The sequence below is a fragment of the Euprymna scolopes genome, chromosome 20, assembly GCF_053919585.1.
Source record: "Euprymna scolopes isolate OS-2025 chromosome 20, ASM5391958v1, whole genome shotgun sequence".
NCBI classification, from domain to species: Eukaryota; Metazoa; Mollusca; class Cephalopoda; order Sepiida; family Sepiolidae; genus Euprymna; species Euprymna scolopes.
The window spans coordinates 111,360,994-111,380,719 of NC_136501.1; the positions used below are offsets into that span (position 1 = coordinate 111,360,994).

The window sequence follows — 19,726 nt, forward strand, 5'->3', positions numbered from 1 at the left end:
CGTGTTTCTACCCAGTCATATCTGAAGAAGGTCGGAGGTTACATCGATTGAAACACTGTGAAAATAACTTTCTTTGCCGTGTTTCTACCCAGTCATATCTGAAGAAGGTCGGATGTTACATCGATTGAAACACTGTGAAAATAACTTTCTTTGCCGTGTTTCTACCCAGTCATATCTGAAGAAGGTCGGATGTTACATCGATTGAAACACTGTGAAAATAACTTTCTTTGCCGTGTTTCTACCCAGTCATATCTGAAGAAGGTCGGAGGTTACATCGATTGAAACACTGTGAAAATAACTTTCTTGGCCGTGTTTCTACCCAGTCATATCTGAAGAAGGTCGGATGTTACATCGATTGAAACACTGTGAAAATAACTTTCTTGGCCGTGTTTCTACCCAGTCATATCTGAAGAAGGTCGGAAGTTACATCGATTGAAACACTGTGAAAATAACTTTCTTGGCCATGTTTCTACCCAGTCATATCTGAAGAAGGTCGGAAGTTACATCGATTGAAACACTGTGAAAATAACTTTCTTGGCCGTGTTTCTACCCAGTCATATCTGAAGAAGGTCGGAGGTTACATCGATTGAAACACTGTGAAAATAACTTTCTTTGCCGTGTTTCTACCCAGTCATATCTGAAGAAGGTCGGAAGTTACATCGATTGAAACACTGTGAAAATAACTTTCTTTGCCGTGTTTCTACCCAGTCATATCTGAAGAAGGTCGGAAGTTACATCGATTGAAACACTGTGAAAATAACTTTCTTTGCCGTGTTTCTACCCAGTCATATCTGAAGAAGGTCGGATGTTACATCGATTGAAACACTGTGAAAATAACTTTCTTGGCCGTGTTTCTACCCAGTCATATCTGAAGAAGGTCGGAAGTTACATCGATTGAAACACTGTGAAAATAACTTTCTTGGCCATGTTTCTACCCAGTCATATCTGAAGAAGGTCGGAAGTTACATCGATTGAAACACTGTGAAAATAACTTTCTTGGCCGTGTTTCTACCCAGTCATATCTGAAGAAGGTCGGAGGTTACATCGATTGAAACACTGTGAAAATAACTTTCTTTGCCGTGTTTCTACCCAGTCATATCTGAAGAAGGTCGGAAGTTACATCGATTGAAACACTGTGAAAATAACTTTCTTTGCCGTGTTTCTACCCAGTCATATCTGAAGAAGGTCGGATGTTACATCGATTGAAATACTGTGAAAATAACTTTCTTGGCCGTGTTTCTACCCAGTCATATCTGAAGAAGGTCGGAAGTTACATCGATTGAAACACTGTGAAAATAACTTTCTTGGCCATGTTTCTACCCAGTCATATCTGAAGAAGGTCGGAAGTTACATCGATTGAAACACTGTGAAAATAACTTTCTTGGCCGTGTTTCTACCCAGTCATATCTGAAGAAGGTCGGAGGTTACATCGATTGAAACACTGTGAAAATAACTTTCTTGGCCGTGTTTCTACCCAGTCATATCTGAAGAAGGTCGGAGGTTACATCGATTGAAACACTGTGAAAATAACTTTCTGGGCCGTGTTTCTACCCAGTCATATCTGAAGAAGGTCGGAGGTTACATCGATTGAAACACTGTGAAAATAACTTTCTGGGCCGTGTTTCTACCCAGTCATATCTGAAGAAGGTCGGAAGTTACATCGATTGAAATACTGTGAAAATAACTTTCTTGGCCGTGTTTCTACCCAGTCATATCTGAAGAAGGTCGGAAGTTACATCGATTGAAACACTGTGAAAATAACTTTCTTGGCCGTGTTTCTACCCAATCATATCTGAAGAAGGTCGGAGGTTACATCGATTGAAACACTGTGAAAATAACTTTCTTGGCCGTGTTTCTACCCAGTCATATCTGAAGAAGGTCGGAAGTTACATCGATTGAAACACTGTGAAAATAACTTTCTTTGCCGTGTTTCTACCCAGTCATATCTGAAGAAGGTCGGAAGTTACATCGATTGAAACACTGTGAAAATAACTTTCTTGGCCGTGTTTCTACCCAATCATATCTGAAGAAGGTCGGAGGTTACATCGATTGAAACACTGTGAAAATAACTTTCTTTGCCGTGTTTCTACCCAGTCATATCTGAAGAAGGTCGGAAGTTACATCGATTGAAACACTGTGAAAATAACTTTCTTTGCCGTGTTTCTACCCAGTCATATCTGAAGAAGGTCGGATGTTACATCGATTGAAACACTGTGAAAATAACTTTCTTGGCCGTGTTTCTACCCAGTCATATCTGAAGAAGGTCGGAAGTTACATCGATTGAAACACTGTGAAAATAACTTTCTTGGCCATGTTTCTACCCAGTCATATCTGAAGAAGGTCGGAAGTTACATCGATTGAAACACTGTGAAAATAACTTTCTTGGCCGTGTTTCTACCCAGTCATATCTGAAGAAGGTCGGAGGTTACATCGATTGAAACACTGTGAAAATAACTTTCTTTGCCGTGTTTCTACCCAGTCATATCTGAAGAAGGTCGGAAGTTACATCGATTGAAACACTGTGAAAATAACTTTCTTTGCCGTGTTTCTACCCAGTCATATCTGAAGAAGGTCGGATGTTACATCGATTGAAATACTGTGAAAATAACTTTCTTGGCCGTGTTTCTACCCAGTCATATCTGAAGAAGGTCGGAAGTTACATCGATTGAAACACTGTGAAAATAACTTTCTTGGCCATGTTTCTACCCAGTCATATCTGAAGAAGGTCGGAAGTTACATCGATTGAAACACTGTGAAAATAACTTTCTTGGCCGTGTTTCTACCCAGTCATATCTGAAGAAGGTCGGAGGTTACATCGATTGAAACACTGTGAAAATAACTTTCTTGGCCGTGTTTCTACCCAGTCATATCTGAAGAAGGTCGTAGGTTACATCGATTGAAACACTGTGAAAATAACTTTCTGGGCCGTGTTTCTACCCAGTCATATCTGAAGAAGGTCGGAGGTTACATCGATTGAAACACTGTGAAAATAACTTTCTGGGCCGTGTTTCTACCCAGTCATATCTGAAGAAGGTCGGAAGTTACATCGATTGAAATACTGTGAAAATAACTTTCTTGGCCGTGTTTCTACCCAGTCATATCTGAAGAAGGTCGGAAGTTACATCGATTGAAACACTGTGAAAATAACTTTCTTGGCCGTGTTTCTACCCAATCATATCTGAAGAAGGTCGGAGGTTACATCGATTGAAACACTGTGAAAATAACTTTCTTGGCCGTGTTTCTACCCAGTCATATCTGAAGAAGGTCGGAAGTTACATCGATTGAAACACTGTGAAAATAACTTTCTTGGCCGTGTTTCTACCCAGTCATATCTGAAGAAGGTCGGAAGTTACATCGATTGAAATACTGTGAAAATAACTTTCTTGGCCGTGTTTCTACCCAGTCATATCTGAAGAAGGTCGGAAGTTACATCGATTGAAACACTGTGAAAATAACTTTCTTGGCCGTGTTTCTACCCAGTCATATCTGAAGAAGGTCGGAGGTTACATCGATTGAAACACTGTGAAAATAACTTTCTTGGCCGTGTTTCTACCCAGTCATATCTGAAGAAGGTCGGAAGTTACATCGATTGAAACACTGTGAAAATAACTTTCTTGGCCGTGTTTCTACCCAGTCATATCTGAAGAAGGTCGGAAGTTACATCGATTAAAACACTGTGAAAATAACTTTCTTTGCCGTGTTTCTACCCAGTCATATCTGAAGAAGGTCGGAGGTTACATCGATTGAAACACTGTGAAAATAACTTTCTTGGCCGTGTTTCTACCCAGTCATATCTGAAGAAGGTCGGAAGTTACATCGATTGAAACACTGTGAAAATAACTTTCTTGGACGTGTTTCTACCCAGTCATATCTGAAGAAGGTCGGAAGTTACATCGATTGAAACACTGTGAAAATAACTTTCTTGGACGTGTTTCTACCCAGTCATATCTGAAGAAGGTCGGAGGTTACATCGATTGAAACACTGTGAAAATAACTTTCTTGGCCGTGTTTCTACCCAGTCATATCTGAAGAAGGTCGGAGGTTACATCGATTGAAACACTGTGAAAATAACACTCAAGATGAAAATAATTTGGTTCCTTTCTTTTTAACGTTTTAATACTGTTTTTAAAAATGCCGTCTTATTGTATCGACAGTAACGGTTTGACAAATCTTACCTACATTGCCTGCAGGCATTTTTCAGTTAACAGGCCTTCTATATCTCGGTGGCCGTGCTTCTACCCAGTCGTATCTGAAGGTCGGGGGTTACATCGATCGAAACATTGTGAAAATAACACTCAAGATGAGAATAATAGTTTGAATAATCCAAATAAAACTGGAGAATCTCAAAAAAATATTTCTGACAAAGATGCCGCAGGCTTTGTTTGAAATGTATTTTGATAAAACTTACATCAAAGGCTGCAACTCCAGCAATGAAAAAGTCGGGGCAGAACAATGAAAAACGCTAAGAATTGTTGATGCCAGTCAAATAAAAGATGTGGCAGAGATAATGTTGCCTTTTTTTTTTTTTTTTTTTTTTTTTTTGAAAGATAAAAATAAAAATATCTTTACTTACTTGTTTCTGATTGATCGTTATCGGACTGTGGAAATACCAGCGGTTGGTCAGCACCTGTGAAAAACTGAAATAGAAAAACGAAGAATATTCTTTAGGATTTTAGAAAAGGGAAATTTTAATATGAAACACAACTGTGGAAACGTTCCCTTTGGTTTAGAATGTTTTAGAAGCAGAAATGAATATAATATTGCTTGATTTTTTTTTTTACCTTTAAACGTTTCTTTTAGTTTAGAAGCAGAAATAAATAATTCTGACTTTTACCTTAAAACCGAGGTTGTGCCATTGAACGATACAACAAAGACTACAATTCTAAGATTAAAAAAAATTGCAAATAGTTTATTAATATACAAAAACAATGGCCGACATTTCTCCGAACACAAGAATTATCACGAAGTATAGACAAACAAAATTATATAGAAATCAGTTAGTTACAACTTTTCAGAAAGTTTTATAAAAACCCTAGGCATCATTTTTTTTTTAATAAGCACAAAGTGTCAATTTTAACAATTTTAACTTGAAAGGCACCCTTAGTGGGGCAATCGGAGTTTTCCAGAAAAATTCGTTCTGTTACTTTTCTACTTGTACCATTTTAATATTTGTGCAAAATCTTTTAAAATTCTAGGTGTAATTATTGAGAAAAATGACGACGGACGAACGAACGAATGAACAAGGGTGAATTTACAAGTCCACCCTCCTTTTGTCCAGGGGACTAAAAATGGCCAACTTGTTTGGTTTTTTTTTTTGTTTTTTTAAATCAAAGGAAAACATTACAAAACTTCTTTATCCTTACAGTTTTGAATGTTTGTATTATTTAGATCATTTTGTCCAATGTATCGGTCAATATAACCCCCGACTTTTATTTGCAAAAGTCGCTAGTTGGCAGAAAAAAAAGACAGTAGCTCTGTATTAAAAAATTTGAAACCCTAGAGTGCAGAGCTACTCTTTTTTTTTCCAGCCAAAACCTGGTGACTTTTACACCTGACAAAGGTCGAAAGTTACATCAATTGAAACGTGGTGCAGATGACACTGTTAGAGCAGGCAGAAGCAGTAAATGTTTATCCAATTATCTTTGCATCTATCTGTTTATCTAGCTACATATCTATCTATCGATCTATATATCCATCTATCTGGCTGTCTATATGATTATCTATCTCGTGATGAGTAGACAATGGACATTTGAATCGTCATGTCAAATATACCAAACTCTAGGACCTGTCAGTTTGCACTGGAAAGTATCCAAACAGGTGACCGGATGTGATGTTTCACATGTCATGTGTTCCAGTCTGCGCAAGCATCAGTGAGTTGGATTGGAGATGTCGAATGAACAAGATGGGCTAAAATGCGTCTGTCTGTGTCTATCTATCAAGCAATAAGTGAACAACAGAGATTTGTACCGTCATGTTTTGACAGGTTTTCAATCTTTGTCAAACTATGACTGATCAGTTTACACCGGAAGTATCACAGCAGGGACTGGATATGACATGTCATGTGTCATGTGTTCCAGTTTGAGCAAGCATAAGGGAGTTGGATTAGAGACACCAAGGACAGTTCTACTCAATTTACACTATTAAGACAGGTGGGCTAAAAACGGATCTCCTCATAAGGGAGAGGGGGGTCTCAGAATGGAAATGAAAGAACCCTCACCCCCAGCCAAAGCTCGGTCACTCCGTTCTGCTATGACGAATACATGGGATTAAATAAAATACATAAAATCTCACATCGTCTTGGGTCTTGAAGTGTTCCTTTTAACAGATTCTAGCTCCCCCAAGGACGGTTGACGAATCTCCCAGAAGAAACAATAGCAAAAAAGGGTATGTTGTCATGTATACGTTATGTGTATGTAATATATGTTCTGACACGCACTCACCAAAACCTAGATGAATTACACAACAAACATACATACATATGGTCCATTATGATATGTGAATATATATAAAACACTCATTCGTCTTGGGTCCCTGTCTTGAAGCGTGTCCTTTAAACAGGTTTGGCTCCACCCAAGATGATTGACGAATCCCGAGGCTGCGGCCAAAAGACAGAGGCGGCCAACAGTGAACAGGTATGTTGTCTTCGTTTCATGTAATATATGTTCTGACACGCACCCACAAAATCAAGACGAGTCACGGGTTTTAAAAATAGACATTTAGACACCAGGACAACAGTCTGTTATCCGAAGAACAACGTACATACATACATACGGTCCATTATAAGAGTACAAAAGACATTTATTAGTGTCACAAAAAATACAAGAACTCAAGATAAAAACAATTTAAACAATACAAACATTCAAACCTCGTCCAAGCACGTTTTTTTATGTCCAGCAAAGGCTTTCCGCAGGAGGTTCTTCATGGGATGCGGGGGGGGGGGGGGGGTTACTACATTTACAACTTTTTATATACTCCCTAGATTGTAATATCTACGATTTGCAAACGGTCGTCATCTCTACATTTATTTTGAGCGAGTTTAAAAAAAAAAAAAAAAACCTGGTTTCCAGTGTTTGTTTGTCTTTTTCGTATAAATAAAGCGAAACTGAATGGAAATAAAAGCGATTTGCTGGTCTTCGTTGCCAGCACGTCTTGAAGGCCATCAGCTTTGATCAATGTGGGGAATACCCTTCATATCAGACAATTGCTATTCATTTTTCGGAGGAGGAAACAAATAAATGAAACGGCGGAAAGCTGAACTGGCCTTCAGCCAACATTCATTTCTGCACCTATATGAACTCATTCACTTTGCAAGTCAACTTTTTGATATTGCTAAATTTGAACGCTTTTCACTTCCTGTGGCTTCGTAGCATAACGGTAAAAATGTCACATTTTCTTTCACTTTCTTTTCTGCTTTCGCGTCACATGTTCGAGCCCCCCTCCCTATTAACACTTTTTTTTTTTTCCCAAACACCCGGGCACGCCAGGTACCCCCGCTAGTACTTAATAACAATAATTTCTTTCCCATTCTGTACACAGCGGACACGCACACACACACACATATATATATATGCATGTTTTTCTTCCCAATTATTTTTTTTTTTCCTTAGCTTCCAGCTAACTAGGAGGGGGAGTACTGTGGGAATTGAAATTCTCAGCCAACAGACACAAAACGGTGCTCTTAAACTAAACTCAATTATCGCCCTTTACTTCTGGTGACACATGGCTGGCTACTAGAGGGCAAAGGCAGAAACGTCATTTCCTGCTTTATAGACTTCTTTCCCTTTTCTCCTGGACTCTCATCAAGTACTAATCGCAAGTAACGTTACTCTCTCCTCATTGAACTCTACTATCTCTATTCTTAATCTCCTGTATTTTTATGTAAATAAATCTACATTTTACTGTTATCATATATCGGTATGTTTTGTCTTTTCATTATGCGACCCTTGCTTCTCAACCACTTACCATTCATTAACAAAAGAAGATGAAACCTCAATTGCATAAAAAGACTATCCTATCTTCCACAAATCCAATTCGGGTTCTAATTTACTATTCAACTTAATAAAAAAAAAAAAAAAAAAAAAAAACAGAAATTACAAAATCAAAAATTTATAATGTACATACTCATCACGGAACAAAAACTTCACATTCCAAAATTCACGTAAATTGATCAGGTGGTTTTGTTTTTAACTAAGAAAATCAAATGTTATGAGTAAGCAAACGAGGGAAATATGTCAGGCGTCACAATCTTTCAAAAAAAGAAAGGGGGGGATAAGTCCACAATAATTCAAACTTCCGAGATCAGCTTTGCAATGCCACCAATAAAAGTTGAAGTCAAATGAGTCAACACTTAAAAAAATTCGGGTTCTTTTTCAGCATTCAACCTAATCAAAAATATAGAAAATAAAAAAAACAATCCTTATGATATAGGTACTCATCACGGAACAAAGATATATTCCACAAATTATGTAAATTGTATGATAGAACAAAACTTTCAAATTGCACCAAATTTCCCAAATCACGCCAGACTCTTTCTTCATCATAATTCTCGTTGTTAAATCCAAATTGTTTATAAAGAAATGACATCTATGCTTTGCAACTGTTAATTTTTTTTTTTTTGATGTCAATGAACGCTTCTGCTTTACCAAACCTATTCGTACAGTTTGGAATTTGAGAGTTTTTTTGAATTAATACATTTATTGTTTAATGCTTTTTAACATGATTTTAACATAAAATAATTTATTGTTAGTTGCGGTTAAGTGAAAAAATGAAAATAATTTACGATTATTCAGATGGTGTAACTAACATTTTTCCCTTTTTCTCGTAAAAGGATTAGAGGATATTTTGCAACCTAAAATACATATCTGCCGGCGATTACATTGATTGAAATGCTGCGCAGATAACACTCAAGGTGAGAACGATAGCAATCCAAATCCAGTCTTAGAAAATGGGTTTCATTTTCATTGGAGAGAAGTTGCCCAGCTGCCACCAATTGAAATGAATGGCTCTCATCTTGGGGAGGCTTCATGTTTTGACAAGCTTCTGGGCTTGACCTTTACTCCTGATCTGAAATAGAACATGTATATCAAGTCTATTGCCAAAGTCGCTGGAAAAATGGTTGGATCCTTCTCCCGCTCCAGTAGATATCTCACTCCTGATGCAATTCTCTAACTATATAAGAGCCAGGTATGTTCAGCGATGGAGTACTGTTGCCACATCTTGGCAGGAGCTGCTGGAAGCAGCTTATCCTGTCTTGACAGAGTTCAAAATAGACTTCGTAGCTTAGTGGGGAATGTCCTTTTAACTTCCCTGCAACCTCTTTCCCACAGAAGAGACGTAGCGAGCCTGTCCCTGCTTTATCGTTATTTTCATGGCAGGTGCTCGTCTGAACTTCGATCTCTGGTCCCTCCTCGCCAGACTTTCATGAAAAACACTCGTCTAGCCAGAACCACTATCAACAATTTCCCACACTCTTTATCTGTGCCTATACAGAAACGTAGATTCCAAGTGTTTAAGCCCAAAATTGTCAAAGGAGTTTGGTAGAGTTCTCAAAGGTCAAATCGTTGAACTTTGACTCGTTAACAACCAAATTTCTGGCCGAAAACCGATCATATAGATTTTTCCAAATCTCAGTACCCTGTATATCAAATTTTGAGTTTGTAGACTAAAAATTGACAGTTATTGCGTAGGGAAATGTACACAGACAGACACAGACACGTTCACTATTATAGATATATAGATATATTAGTCAATAAAGAGAGAAAAGAAAGGTATACAAACTATTTAGTAATATATATGGCAAGTGTTCAGCTGAGCTTCAATCTATGCCCCCACCCCTCGCCAAACTTTCACGAAAAACACTCATCTAGCCAAAACAACTGTCAATAATTTCCCGCACTCTTTATCTGTGCCTAAACGTAGATTCCATAAACAAAGCTTCTTTCTTAAAACTGCACGCCTGTGGAACTCTATTGTGTTTACCTGCTTTCCAGCTGACTACAATCTGATTGTCTTCAAGTCCAACATTAACAAATTCTTAATAAACCGTCCCCCTAAGTAATCCAAGTTACAAAATTCCCACTAATGTTTACTACGCTAAAATCACAATTACTAATGTATACCCATTAACCCTTATTCTCGAGTGGCCTCTGGACCTTGATAAGTGGTGACCCCATGTAAAAAAAAAACCCAAAAAACTCGGCAATCCTTGCAGACCTGTAACGTAGTGGATAAAGTACTTGGATTAAATTTACTTCAGGAGTTGTTTTTTTTTTTTTTTTTAATCTTCAAATATTTATTCATGGTGTTTAGTTTGGTTGTTTTGTAGAGAAATTTTTTTTTTTTTTTTTTTGCTTTTGTAGAACACCATTGAGTTTTGTAAAGTGAAAGAAAAAAAATAGCATCAATTTTTGGTGCATTTTGGGTCAGAAAGCCAATATCTTTAGACAGCCTGCGCTTATAGTACCAAAAAAATTTTCATGAGGTAAAAAACAAAACAAAAAAAAAAATCAGGATCAATCTAAATAAAGATAATAGAAAAAAATCTAGATACAAAAAAAAAAATTAACAATCTTCCATTACCATGTAATTTGAGATATAGATGGATCGAAAATCATTTTTTTTTTTTTTTTTTAAGAAAACACAGAACAATATAAAATCGATTTTTTTTTTTTTGCGAGGTGCAAAACGAGAAACGGCAAAAAAAAAAAAAAAAAAAGATTTCAAATAAATTTATGGCAGTACACCGTTATCCGAACGAGAAGCAAAAACCTGATATCATGAAATCTACTTAAAGTTCATAAGAAAGTCTTTCATTTTGAAACTTCAAAGATTCAATCAGCATCCTCATCCTGACATCCACCCCCTTCATCCGACAGGAGTTGGACCCGCCCATTTCAATTGATAGCCAATAACTGATTTAACATAACGTTCTTGCATCATAGTTTACCAATAAAATTAGGAGGAGCAGAATATAACAAGAATGTACGATATATATATATGTGTGTGTGTGTGTGTGTGTGTGTGTGTGTGTATTTTCAGAAGTTTAGCTTAGACAAGCCATCGCTACCGTCGGTTTCAAACCTCATAATTGTGATCCGTTTTTGGTCCAAATATCAAACCCTCTTCAGCTGAAACAGATTGGCTGCAAAAAAGTTTGATATCAGGACCTAAAACGGTTCCCTGTTATCTGGTTTGAAACCGACAGTATCGATGGCTTCTTTTATCTTAAGTATTGCAAATAAAAATATAAATATTACGCTATTTTGCAAATTGTGTGTGTGTGTGTGTGTGTGTGTGTGTGTGTGTGTGTGTGTGTATTATACACACACATGAAGAGTATAGGTGGAGAAGGGAAGAGATAAAGAAACAGAGACGGGGGGGGGGAGATTGATATAAAGAGAGAGAGAAAGGGGAGGGAAGAAAGATTTCAAAATATAGATAACTAGCTGATGTACCCGGCGTTGCCTGGTATTAAACGTAATGTTATATTTCTTTAAAAAAAAAAAAAAAAAAAAAAAATGAACTAAAAAAAATCAAAAGAAAGTGGGACATGTGCATGCGAGGACTATGTTTTTTCTAAACAAATCCCCCCCCCCCAAAAAAATAAAATACTCTAGCGATCTGAGATCGAAACCAAAATCAGTGAGTCAAGTACAATAACCATTAAGCCAGCTGGGTACGATCTTTAAAAACTATTTTCAAATCTACTTATTCTTAACATAAGGAAGCTGCTATGCAAATGATTCGCGCACGTACAGTTGTGAAACAGTTAACAAACATCAAAATCTAATGACCTCCCAAATACAATTTTTCAATTTTGACTCCTAAGAAGCCCTTTTTTCTGGATGAAAACCGATTAAATTTCTTTAACATGTCTGAATACCCTATATATCAAATTTCAAGCATGTAGATCAAAAATTTGTTGAGTATATAAGTTGAGAGTTGTCCTCGCATACACACATTCTCACTTTTATAGATATACAGGGCTTCCAAAAATAAATCATCTATTTTGATGATAATGTATATTTTCGAAATGGATGGGCAATTTCGAGACACCCTAAAATATATGATCAGATAATCCAAATACATATACCCTTTTTTTATGCTCTAGAAAGGAAGCCCCTGGCAACATCATGTACAGATAGTTGTATATTGTGGTCCTATATTGGTTAAACGGCTCCACATGTGAAGCTATCCCCGTTGCAGGTCACCCAAATGTGACCCATGCTTGTCCTTCACAGGGGACCTAACCCTTCGCAAGGTATCTCAGCATAGTAGGACCCGTTGATCGATTTAGTCGGAATCAATTTCACCTTCGTGTTGATATGCCGCTGTTTCGTGGATCTGTCATGCTGGAAGTGAATAAATCTCATGCACACAAGAGAAAGACACACTCGGTTCTCTATTCTACTGGTTAATTCAAGATGTACAATATATATACTTATATACGATTGCCCGTATTTTGCCAGACTCCACAGAGTCAAAAAAAAAAAAAAAAGATTGATTTCTCTCTTGAGATGACGGTGGAAGGTTGTGAGGAAGAGAGGAGAGGTGACGACTCTTCGGTTGTATTTGCTTCACTCAAAGTTTCAGCTCGATCTGCCGATTTTGGCGCGGGGACTCGTTTTTGTAATGAGGTGACGGGGTAGGCCGGGGCCGCTTTCTGGACCAATTGCAACTAGTTACGTCACGTTAGCGGCACCTGTAGATTGCAAGCACTATTCTCACGATCGAAAGGTTAACCCTGTGACCTCTTGGTCTGGTATTGAGCACTCTTCAGGTTTTTACTAATTACCATTTTTACTATATATATGTTTGGGTGCTAAAAACGTTTTGATCTTAAAGTCTACATATGACATGGCCGTTACACTTTAAAGATGTTGCTACAATCAAATTCCTCAGACCCACATGTCTGATACGGTTGCTAAGAAGAAACACACACAAAAAAAATGGATATGAATAAAAATCAGACTCGAAATGATTGTATGAGATTTAGATGGCATTGGAAAATAGGTATAAATTTTTTCAATTTTTTTTTAATTACATTTTCACCTCAAACAAGGCACATTGCCACTGTGGTGTAGGGGGCTACTATCAGGGGCAGCAATTACTGGGGCACTATGTTGGGATTTGGGCAGCAAGATGTCGGTTCACGTTACACTTGAACTTCTGCATGTCAGTACAGTTGGGGAAGCAGAGACCTGGAATGGAATTCCAGAGTCTAGCGGTTCTTGGGAAGAAACTACTGGAGTAGAAAGATCTTTTACATCTAGGGATCTCTACTGTGTGGGGGTAGGATTTAGCTGCTAGTCGGGTTTGTCGAGGGTGTCTACAGTTCGTCAGAGCATTCACCATTAAAATACTTGTAGAACAGGCGGAGGGATACAACGTTTCGTCGATGGGACAGAGGCTGAAGCTTAGATGACAGTTCAGGGCCTATCAGATTGGTGACTCTCTTTTGAACCTTGTCTAGGGGCAAGAGATTAGCAGCAGATGCACCAGCCCAAATGTGACAGCAATACTCCATATGTGGGCGAATGGTGGCCTTATAGAGGTACAGGATACTTTCAGGTGTCAGTAGTTTTCTAGAACGGTAGAGAGAGCCTACCTTCTTTGCAGCGGCCCTGGTAATGTTTTCAATATAATTTCCAATAAATTGTCCCAACACTAAAATACATATACATACACACACACATATATATATATATATTACTGCAGTTTGTAAATGTTAATCTAATAAAACTTATGTATATATAAACTTATATAAAAAAAGTGCTCATTAACAAGTAGAGCAGTATCATAATATAAATCTTATAGTATTATTTATACAAATATCTTTGACTAAATAAAAAACACATTTGCTTTTCCTTTTTTTTTCATTTTTCTTAAACTTTTTCTTCTAGGGGATGGGACATCCAACCAGATGTCTGACATTTACCCCTATTTTAGTGAGTCCAACCAAGAGATCTTTTCAGGATTCTAGCCGTCCCTTTCAGTGCAATCGTTTGTATTTCACTTGCACTTGGTTCACCGGGTATGCTTGCTATGTACTTTTTAAAGTTCTTTTTCATAAGCCCAGTTGCTCCTATGATTACTGGTATAATTGAAACGTCTTTTAATTTCCAATTTCGTTTCATATCATACATAAGTCCTTGATACTTTGTTATCTTTTCCCTCTCAGCTCTGTTAAGCCCTGTATCATTGGGTACACTGACCTCTATTATGGTCGCTTTTTTGTTTGCTCTGTCCCAAATCACTATATCTGGTTTAACAGCTGCGTTTTCTAGATATGTAGCAGTAGGGATTATGTAGTCATAGTGAATAGTGTAGTTGTCATTCCCAACTGTTCGTTCGGGTATATGTTCCCAGGATTTTTTACTACACTGAATGTTGAGTTTCTTACATATCTTCCAGTGAAGGTATTTGCAAACTCCGTTATGGCGATCTGTATAATAACCATCTCCAAGTAGTACTCTGCAACTAGAAATCAGGTGGCCCACACTCTCAGTCAGTATGAGGATGTTAGATTTCAAGTTTTGTGTGTGTGTGTGTGTGTGTGTGTGTGTGTGTGTGTGTGTGTGCATATATACATATGTGCATATGTATATATGCACACACATAAATACACCTATGTAAAAAGCCACAAAAAAAACAAAAAAAAAAAAAACAGACATTAGGCAAACAAAAATTGAGATCCAACAGAACACATTTTTTTATCTTCAATGGTTGCAAAACCATAAAGCTGGTTCCAAAGTTTTGCAAAAGTTGAGAATGCCGAGATAAATAGATACTTCAACTAATCTAGCATTTATATATTATTTTATTAGATTTTCAAAGTTAAACCTAAATAGAATTTAAGCTGACATATCGAACGTTGAGTTTCTGCTAATTTTCTTGCTTGTATGAATAGGAGTTATCTCCTCCTCATAAATAAATTCTATTTCTTTTTATGCATAAGTTTAAAAAAATACACAATAAAAAAAAATCTATTATATAAATCTCACCGGTCTGTTTAAATGTATGTATGTCTGCCTGCCTAAAACTTTTCTCAGCAGCATCAGACCGGGTCGAAACTGGTACCGTCTGAAAGGGTGATGTCTTGATCGAATAATATGTGAAAATTAGAAACAACGGTCAATTATTTCCTACAGAAATAGACGTTCGCAATGAGGGAGGATAGCAAAATATCGTTCCTTCATGACAATTTAGCCAAACACGTATGTGGGAAAAACATTCTTCATTCTTTCTTGAATTAGTTTAAATTATATGGAAAAATGCGCGCATGAAAAGTAATATTCTTAAGATTTTATTAAACCTGGAAAAGTAAAGGACAAGAAATTCAACCTGGAAAAGTAAAGAACAAGATATTCTAGTAAAGTAAAAAATAAGAATTTTTTAGACTTAAAATATTGCAGCTAAAAATAAAATTTGAATATTGATAAATATTTTATTTATTATTTGCATATGTTGTTGTTTATTGTTGAGTTAGAAAGGGTGTCAGTCGCTGGATTGAACTTATTTCCCCCCCCTATTATTTGCATATATTTATGTAGTGAAAATTGTTTGAATAAAATTAATTCATTAGTTAGTTAGTAGATGGAATTAATAATTTTATAATTTACATAAAAATTAATAATTTTATTATATCATAATTAGGATCATTTAATTTTTTCTAACTCAAAGCATCGAGTAGTGCGTCATATAGAAATATGAGAAATGCAATGATTTGATTTCGATTCGTTAATTTTCATGTTTACATAAACGCATGAGTTTTCTCCCCTCATAACTAAAATTCATTTTTTTTTCCTATATAAATTTTTTTTTAATGTGCAATAGTATTTCAAATTAAAGAATGACAGATCAAAGTAAATTGTATTTTAAACTTAAGCATGGCAGAACGAACGCCTGATGTACAACGCTTCTTATATAGATACTTAAGCACATCTAACTTTCAATGCATTTATTCAAGCTATACAATGTTTCGTTTTGTCTGTCTGTCTGTCCACTACACTTTTTATCGGAAACTACTGGGTAAATCTGGTTGAAATTTTGTATGAACCTTTTTATAAAGTGCAACAAACTAAGTATGAGGTTTCTTCAATAAGTTTCCAAACATTTTTTTTGTACAGGCATTTAAAATTGTTGTAGATGCTAGAAAATTCAGTATGTTACTGCTATACATTTTATGAGATGACTGACCAATTTGTATGATTTCAGATTCAAATGAACAGTTACAGCAGGAATTCGAATACATCCTACTAAAGCCGGATTGTCACAGCTGGTGAATTTTAAAAAAAAAAAAATGCAATCTGAACATACGGACACTTTAAGAGAACGACATGCAATAAAATTCTGTTTTAAACTTGGAAAAAATGTCATAGAAACGTATGGAATGCTTCAGACAGCTTTTGGACCATTTTGCAGTAATGGAGCATTAGTTTCGGAGTGGATAAAGAGTTCAAGGAAGGCAGGGAGTCTGTGAAGGATGATGAGAGGTGTGGGAGGAGTAAAGATATCAGAACATAAGTGTTGATTGACTAAATAAAAAAATTTCATGGATAAGGATTTCCGTCGGGTCTATAGAGACAATAGTGCACAATTTGCTGTCAGTGTACGCACAATTATTCGCAAGGAACTGAAGATGCAAAAGATTTGCGTGAATCTACCAGTCCACATCTCCATCCCTGTCACAGACTATTTGACCAAGATGGGCATCAAGACAGTTCCTCACCCTCCCTATACTGCAGACCTTGCTCCCTGTGACTTTTAGGTTATTTTCTAAGCTCAAGGAAAACCTTAGAGGCTGTCGTTATGAGAAAATCGAGGAGATGAAAGAGGCCGTGATGAGGGCCATTTACACGCTCACATGAGGACGCCCACGGGGCCTTCCAGAAATTTTGAGCACAGTACAGGTGCATTACAGCTGGAGAAGATTACTAGAGTTTCAGGTGTGTACTATCAATAAAAGTGCTCATATGAAAAAAGTCTGGAAACTTATTGAAGGCAACACTTATTATGGCTATGCATTCAATGAACATTTAAGAATTAATCAACACAATTACTCTAGTTTTTTTTTTTTTGGGGGGGGGGTTCAGAAAGTACTGTGATGATCTGACTGAAATTTTGTATAGACCCTTCTTATAATAAACTACTTATAAAACTTTGATCTATTCTTTACTAGCCTGGATACCCGGCATTGCCTGGGTGTTTGGAGGTGTGTGTGTTGAGCAAAAAACAAAAAAAGTGGTAGTAGGCAGGCTTGAATCTGTGACGTGAAGGCAGAAAAGAAAGTGCAGGTGCATGTAAGGATGTTGGTTGGGCAAAAAAAGAAAGTGGTAATAGGCAGGCAGGCTCGAACCTCTACCGTGAAGGAGGAAAACTGAAAAAAAAAAAAAAAGGGGTGATGCGTCAAACCGGAAGTGACGAATGTTAAAATTAAGGCTAGTCAATCGAAAGGAGGGGATGATTTTCGAAAATATCGGCAAAAAAAGCGATCCTTCCTTATAGAAAAGTGCCCAGTTGAGGGTGACGGAATTAATGTTTTTCGCCAATTTTTCAATATTTGTCGTCGAGCTGGGACGAGCTTCAAAATGATACCGGTCTTGTGAAAATCTGCCGCCCCTGTCGAAACACATACATCCATACATTTAAACAGACAGGTGAGATTTATATTATAGATTATTTCATTTTTGTGTTTATATTTTTTTATTATAAAAAATTTCAAATTGTTTGTCAGAATAGAATTTGGATTTCTTGTTTTACACAGATGAAATTTCCTCTTCGATATTCCTGATACCGAGTCTTCATTTGTCATTTTTTTTTATCCTACAACATGTGAAATCATGTGCGATACTACCACTCCTGGCGCTACCAACCAACTTTCGTCATCACGCAGAAAAAAAAAAAGAAAAGACTAACAAGGAGAAATTATAATATCCGTTCACACGGAAGTCTTTTCGTTCTTAAACAAATCCAGCTTCACGCATATTGAGCTGTGTTTTTAAAATAAGCAGAAGCAACTTTCAGATTGCAGCCTGGGATTCCCATTTTAAAAAAAAAAGCGAAATGACACAGTGTCCTAAAAATCCACGACAACCAACTTCAATAGAAATCAATGCTTGATGTCCCATTAAGTAATGCCTAAACCTAAACGTGGATTCCATGAACAAAGCTTCTTTATTAGAACTGCACACCTGTGGAACTCTCTTTCATTTGCCTGCTTTCCAGCTGACTACAATATTGTCGTCTTCAAGTCCAACGTAAACAAATCCTTATTGAACCATCCTCGTAAATGATCTGATTATACCAAATTGCCACTACAAACGATTATTACACTACTTTCCCAATAACTACAATGCATACATTAACTCTTATCCTCGAGTGGCCTCTGGGCCTTCATTTGTGGTAACCTTGTAAAAAGAAAAAGAACTATAATTTCCAATCACATTTCAGTCGTTTGGATAGTTTAGATTCTTTTTCACGTTAAACGCAGATTTCATTAAAAAAAAAAAATAAATAAATAAAAGAAACTCATAATGACGTAAATCTTGAAACCATATTTCTTTTTAACATTTCACCTGTCATTAAATTTTTACTCTCTAAACTTGAAATTTTCTTTACAACTATTTTAATAGTTTCCTTCTTTTTTTCCATTCTTTCATGTTTTGTTTCCGTAATAATGGTTTTCCTTTGATGTCTTTGGAAGCTTTTCAGATTTTCACCATTTCTCAGAAGCGCTTTCATCTTCAGTTTAGTTTACACCTAATGTCATCCGTGTTTTCTGATTTTTTTTTTTTTTTGTTATTTAAGTTTGTTTTTTTTTTGTTTTTTTTTTTGCTATCATTCTACATATTTCGATTACCTCCCTTTGTTCGTCCATTATATTTCTATTATCTCCCTTCGGTTTTAGATTATTTAAAATGATGTAGAAAACCAACTATTTGCATTCCTTTTTGGTATGTATCATTTGCTCTTAGCACAACAATTCCTTTCTTTTCACCTTTATGGGGAGTGTTAAATGAAGCGCATGTATGAATTCATTATAGTAACTTCTTTTATCTTCACGATCAGTTTGGAGTGTTTCTCTTCCTGGTGAGGTATCAGCATCATCAGTTTACACCTTAATGTCGTCCGTGTTTTATATATTTTTTGTTTGTTCATTTTTACTATTTTCCACATATTACCTCCCTTTGTTCCTTTGTTATGTTTCTATTATCTCCCTTTGTTTTTAGTTTAAAAAACAAAAAAGATTTTGGCTTCATAGTTATTTGCCTCAATTTTTTAGGGTGCTTATTCAGATTGGAACTTACAGCAGCATTTAAAATTAAAGAAAATACAGAAATGTCTGTATGATGCATGTACCAGTCACAGGGCGAAGATATTTTTTTTTTTTTTAAATCATGTAACTTAAGTAGTTTTTCTTTTAGTAATTGTCTGTATTTTTGAGATGAGATGTTTTCATTGATTGAGATTGTCGGACTGACTTCCTCATCTTGGTTGTTATTGTCACAATGTTTCGGCCGTTTTGCCCTCCGGCCTTCGTCAGGTGACCCGTTTGTTAGGAGTCTCGAACCCAACCCTTTATTATTATTACGGGGGTACCGTGTTCGGACTCCAGCTAGGCTTTGGGACATAGTTGCTGATTCTCTGTTTTCAATGTTACTTTTTCACTGCCTTCGTCACTAGTGACATATGGCCGAGTGGTCCTAGACGTTGTATCAAAGTTTAC

General features: G+C 36.5%; 1 protein-coding gene across 6 annotated transcripts in view; it reads right to left on the reverse strand.

The window, feature by feature from the left end:
• Positions 1 to 19,726, reverse strand: part of LOC145241561 (mitogen-activated protein kinase kinase kinase 7-like) — a 621,914-nt gene that overhangs the window by 292,789 nt on the left and 309,399 nt on the right. For all 6 annotated transcript variants that reach the window (XM_080104629.1, XM_080104627.1, XM_080104631.1 and 3 more), the window contains exon 9: positions 4,574 to 4,637. In XM_080104629.1, the coding sequence (XP_079960755.1) occupies positions 4,574 to 4,637 (64 nt within the window). The remainder of the gene's footprint in view (positions 1 to 4,573; positions 4,638 to 19,726) is intronic.